Here is a 6000-nt window from a genome sequence, read left to right as displayed (position 1 = left end):
GGTGACCATTATAGACAGGTGGCCGATGTCAACAGGTTCTCTAGGGTGTTTTTTCTCTCCAAGGGAAATATAGTTAGTGATCGTATACGGCAGCAGGTGGTCGCTCCAGACAGGTGCTCGCTAAGACAGGTTTGACAGTATGTACTGGATCTGAACGTGAACGTTGTGAATGCCAAAAAAATAAAAAAAAAAAAAAAAAAAAAAAATAGGTGACGCTTTGATAGAGGCTACCAAGTATCGCTTAGGAGGTAAGGCACATACAGGCACTTTACGCCACTGTCCCCATGTGCAATACTTGCTGTATGGTGTGTATGGTGCATGCATGCATGCAGTCGGCGAATCCAATACATACAGCTGTATCATAGTTGGAGACAGTCTCGAAGAAGGGAAAGGGATCAACCGGTGCAATGGTTCTCATAAGGGAATTGTAAGTTTCTAGCCCAATATCCTTATTATTTCGTCTTAACAAAGGCATCTCACCATATCACATTTCTTTCAAAGTCTATGGTCTTGGGGAAAGTACCATGTAGTTAGGCGAACACACCCGACTTTCGTGACGATCGGATGTTGTATCCGCGCAGCAGCTATGCACATAGCCGCCGGTGCGGTGTGCATTGCCAATCCAATGACCGGCCGGTGTGCACATCGTCATTCGGACATTGACAGAAAGAAATGGGTCAAAACCGTGATATAGCGATCTGGGGCCCGTTTCATAAAACTTGTCATCAGTAACAAGTTGTCATAGATGTGACAAACTACTGAAATCCTTGCATCTGATAGGCCGAGAGCAAATTTGTCATAGATTTCTAATTAGAAATATGGCAGTTGTCACTGATGACAAGTTTTATGAAACAGGCCCCGGCCGGGGACTGTTGTTGTTGTATGGCATTCTCAATGTCAATGACATAGGCCTAGAGGACCTAGTATAGTAGTAAATGTCAAATGAGGAATGAATGGCCATGGCATGGGGCGGGAAACGTCTGAAAATGATCGTGATCATCGACCAAAATTTATGGCAATCTGAGTTGTAGCGTTAGAGAGTACAGTAGAGGTTTTAGTGGGCCATCATTGCATTGTTGGTCTAGATCAACACAGTTTTAACCAAAAGAACAATGAATATCAGTTTATTATTGAAAAGGCAGTGTGTACAACCACACGTGTGTGTCTTTACCATCCAGCCACACGAGTGTGGTTGTAGCCATGGCCCGAGTCGCTGGATACAGCCACACTTGTGTGCCATGTACCGGTAGGGTTGGGGGTACTAAACTACATCTTATACAGTAAATGGATTTGAGATTTGTGCGCATGCGCTGGCCATCAAGTCGTGTAGCTTTGTGGCAAGGCCTTATCATACTGTTGGCAAACCCTCTCGCTGTATATTGCGTTGCTTTCTGGGTGGGTGCGCGCGCGCACGCCTTGTCAGAAGGCTAAACGCATTGCGACTCCGCCAGCACATGAATATTTACGTGCGCAGTGTACTGCATACTGATTTCGAAAATGGTGAATGGGATGGGGAGCAAGGACTACGGACCCGTATATGGCCGTGAAAAAAACGTTTTTTCAAGATCATTGGACCAATGTGAACAAGAACAAGGTGAACGAAGGGTATTAATTAGATAAGAATCTTATGTATACTATAAAAGTACGTTTTTTCCTCGTGATATTCGAAACCTACGGAGGTGCGAAAATCTGTGACAGACTGTGTATGTTTTTCAAGCTTACCGATATAGCACTCTATTGACTCAGGACGCTCCCACAGTGTGTGAGTAACTGCGTCAGTAAGCGGCCGTGCAGCCGTTCGCGGCAGGTACAACATACACGGTAATATACCGCTAAACACAGCATTGCACTGTTACTATGCACACTACACATACTAACACACTAGCAATCGACAAAAACCAACCGATAAAAAGGGCACAATCTCTGACAAAAGTGAAATTTTCTCACCTAAATGACAACATATCGCATCCAAAATGAAATTTTCGGTACTTCTTAACATAACAATTTAGAAATAATGGTCCAAGAAACTTGATTTTTTGTCGTTTTCCCGATGCTCATGGATTTTGAAAACATATCCTCACATAAAATAGAACTTTCGCGAGCCGATGTGGGCCGCCATTTTTGTTCGGAAAGTGGATGTTCCATCGAAAAAATTCAGAAAAACACGAGAAAGACATCAACAACACCGCCAGAATTGCGATCTTGTTTGCGGCCAATGCATGTGCGCCCGCTATTTTCACGTGCTTTCGCAATGGGAATTGGCGCTTACGCAATGTTCGCGAGACATGTGAAGGCGATCAGCTAAAGATCGCGGAGCACGCACGTATTGCATAGGGATTGTACATTGTGCCGCAAGCAGAAATACTACGTCACATATCGCCCTTATCGGCGAAAATTGTGCCGGGTTTTGCCCTGGTAAATCATGAAAACTGCGTTGGTCAATGGTAAATTTCTTTTATGAAAACAATTGCGTTAATGAATAATTTTGTCTATGATATATGAAATGGTTGAAAATAATTTGCCTGATTTGTTTACAAGTTGGTAAAACCCTTAACAATGCTTAAACTGCCGCAAACGGGATATTTTACTCTATCGTCACCCTAAGGATCTGTAGCCTGTTTATGACACAAATCCGCCTAATTCTTACCTCAAATATGCCATAAATCGTTGATTATGAATCTCCGTTTTAAAATAGCGCAATTTTAGTGCGTGCGTTCCGTTTTCTTCGCGCAGCTAAAAAGGGTACCTTGCGATCGGCACCCCCTCCCCTCCATAGGTGATACACGTGAATTTCACAGCATAGGTAATACACGTGAATTTCACAGGCCATAGGTAATACACGTGAATTTCACAGCCATGCGTCGTTACTGAGCGGATGTGTAAGTTTTAGCTTGGTTTGTTTGAGTTTGATTTTCGTTTCTTCGTTTTTATTGTCTGTATAGCTAATGACACTTAATCCCGCGCGTACCTTTTCGTTCTATACGCAAACAGCCATGATACGCAGGGTGCCGATGGGAAGGTGCCCTGCCGATAGGTGGTGCCCCAACCATACATAATATCCACACACGGCGAGAAGCTTTATACATTGCGTAGCGGCGGGGAACACGCTGTGTGTGGGCACATCAACACGCGATATGATGTACCACTGCAAAGCGATGAACCTACCTCCTAGATTAATTTTATTTAATATTATCTCACCATCTAGACATTTCATTTTAAACTTTATTCTCATTTTCTTTATTTGATAAGATGAATTTAAAATCAATTGCGCACCTAGCGTACACAGGCAGCCGGCGCGCGGGTCCCTGCTGGGGCGGGTGGCGGCACACCGCGCTGGCTAGGCTACTGCTGCAGCTTCGCTAAGCAATCGCTAGCACCCAAAGCCACGATGGTTAGGGCCTAACACCTGCAGTCTAGCGATGTTAAACCAAAGTCCCCCAATTTAGCGGCAGTTGTAACTTTGGCCACCGTATCAAGCACACACGATTAGAACGGATTGTGTGGTGTTCATAATTATGCTTGATAAGCACGGCGATCAGCTTCTTCGTGTGTGTGGATACCGTATGTACACTGTACATTACACACGAGTGTGGCTGTATTCAGCGACTCGGGCCATGGCTACAACCACACTCGTGTGGCTGGATGGTAAAGGCACACGCGTGTGGTTATATACACAGCCTATTGAAAACTTGGATTAGAGTTTAGAGTAGGGTCTAACGTTGGACTAACTGCGACCAGCAGCCCCATAGGCATAGCGTAATGGGGCTGCGGACTGCAGCTAGGCTCATTCAATGGAAATCAAAAAATGTTTTATGTCAATGCAGACTATGTTCTTCAAAAGAACTCTCATTGCAAAATAAAAAACCACAAAATCGTACCTTGTGCCTTGGAACTTCAAAATATGATTTTAATCAGTAAAAACTGACCCCGAAATTCAATTACAGTATGCAAGAAATTATGTGTTGATTTTTTGACCACAAACCACTGCCGATATCGCGCGATAGCTGTGACATGTGATCGAACCTTGTGCGTGTCCGTATTTTTAAATGTGCGCTCTGAAATCTACGTCGTCTGCTACATCACCGCTCAGCGCCTGCTAGTGACGGGTGCGCGTCCACGGCATCAGGGAGTCCCGTTTCACACAAGGCATCGCCTGAAGTACTGGCTGGCAGACTATGCTGTACTCGTTTATTTGCATGGTGGCCTAGCGGCGCGGCGTTCGGCGTCATGCGATGCGTATGTCAAAGTCAAATCGCTCATTACCAATATGCGTGCATGTGTCAACGGCTACCCATGGAGGTGGAAGGAATTTCTGAATAACTAACGTTAGACTAAGTTAGGTTTTTTTTTTTGGGTGGAATTCAACAAATTTAAATTAACGACGATGAACAGGAGGCAAGTTTGTTGCATGGCATTTGTACGTTTGTATGCAAACTTCAACGTATACAACTCCTATAGAGGCACGCACAGGTTTGTTCCTGCGCACGCGGAGAAAATGCAACCACACGCAAACTTTGACTCGAGATCGACTGAAAATTGTCTTGCAGTGCCCTACTTCCAGCTACCACACACCCGTTGCGCTGGCTGGTGCAGCTTAGGTTGTGCATTGAAGAAATCGTTCATCACCTAAGCTTTCCAAAAATGTCAAACAAATAATGAAGTTTGCATTTAATATAGGTAAATAGACAAACAAAGACAAAACTTAACGAACTTTCGCTGCAAATTTGGTACGATACGTCATGAATCATCGCAATTTGCGCTGAAATTCCGGCTTTCCGAAGGCAACTGTCACCTTCGCTGGTAAGTGAAAATCCTGTATTTTCGATACATACCGAAAAATGCCTGTTCACACAAAGTACAAACTAATATCCTTCCACTTTTCCATTGACACATGCACTAAAGATTCGCAGCGATAGCACAACGATCATCCCGCATACAACACGTATGCCTATGGGGATACATTTCGGTGAATTTCGGTGCATATACGCTGCAGTGGCAGCTAGGGCCATTGGCGGTGCCTACTGTAGCATTCAGGATCATGACAGGGTAGTATCACGGACAAATATCAACTTAAAATAAAAAAAATTTCTTCAATTTGAAGACTTACCAGTGAAGTTGAAGTATCGACAACAGGGTTCGTGCAACGTTTGGTTCTGTCTGTCAATAGTCCCTTTCTGTTCGAATTGATGACTTAATGTGACTCGGTCGAGATCAACAATGACCTCTGCCCACTGTCCAATAATCAAATCAAAACTTCTTCCACTACCCCCTCGCCAACGACGCTCTCACAGCAAACAGTTACACGTGTAAGTTCCAGCTTGTCACCTGCAGAACACAATACAGGTCGTCATCTTTTCTGCCAAGAACCATAAAGGACTGGAACAGCCTTCCAGAGGAAGTAGTGGCTGCTCCAACCCTTGACACATTCATGTCAAGGGTCAGCAAGAAATGAACCATCAACGGGCATTTTTTTTTAGAATAAGAGAAAAAAAAAGAAACAAAAATATTGTACAGTGTAAATAGCAGCTTTGAAGGTCAACGCAGGACAGACAGGTCAGGGTTGGTCTGCATCCCTAGTGCCTTGATAATCAACCTATTGATTGTGGGCATCTTCGGCAAGACAAGACAAGACAGGAACCTGGAAGAGCTACACTGAATTGACGGCCAGCGCATGCGCACACATCACATGCAAACAAATTTCAAATCCATTGACCGGATAAGATGTCTGTGTGCGCATGCACTGGCCATCAATTCATTGTAGCTCTCCCAGGTTCCTGTCGACCCAGTCACATTAAGTCATCAATTCGAACAGAAAGGGACTACTGACAGAACCAAACGTTGCACGAACCCTGTCGTCAATACTTCAACTTCACCGGTAAGTCTTCAAATTAAAGAAATTTTTCAATTTTAAGTTGATATTGTCCCCGATCTGTGAGTTTGTGAGGTTCGAGTGTCATTCAGCCCGGCAGTAGTGCCCTTTTAATAGGCCCCAGTAAAATA

General features: G+C 44.1%; 1 protein-coding gene across 1 annotated transcript in view; it reads left to right on the top strand.

The window, feature by feature from the left end:
* Positions 1 to 306: 306 nt before the first annotated feature.
* The window catches only part of LOC139709045 (phosphatidylinositol transfer protein alpha isoform-like), a 29531-nt gene continuing 23837 nt past the window's right edge, over positions 307 to 6000 (top strand). Inside the window, exon 1 of the mRNA XM_071621010.1 lies at positions 307 to 427. Within this exon, the coding sequence (XP_071477111.1) occupies positions 408 to 427 (20 nt within the window). The 5' untranslated portion in view covers positions 307 to 407. The remainder of the gene's footprint in view (positions 428 to 6000) is intronic.

The sequence above is a fragment of the Diadema antillarum genome, unplaced genomic scaffold (assembly GCF_040938485.1).
Source record: "Diadema antillarum isolate AM-2024a unplaced genomic scaffold, OU_Dant_1.0 seq00001401_RagTag, whole genome shotgun sequence".
NCBI lineage: Eukaryota > Metazoa > Echinodermata > Echinoidea > Diadematoida > Diadematidae > Diadema > Diadema antillarum.
Note: the sequence above shows the minus strand (reverse complement) of the source record. Positions and strands in the feature narration are given on the sequence as shown.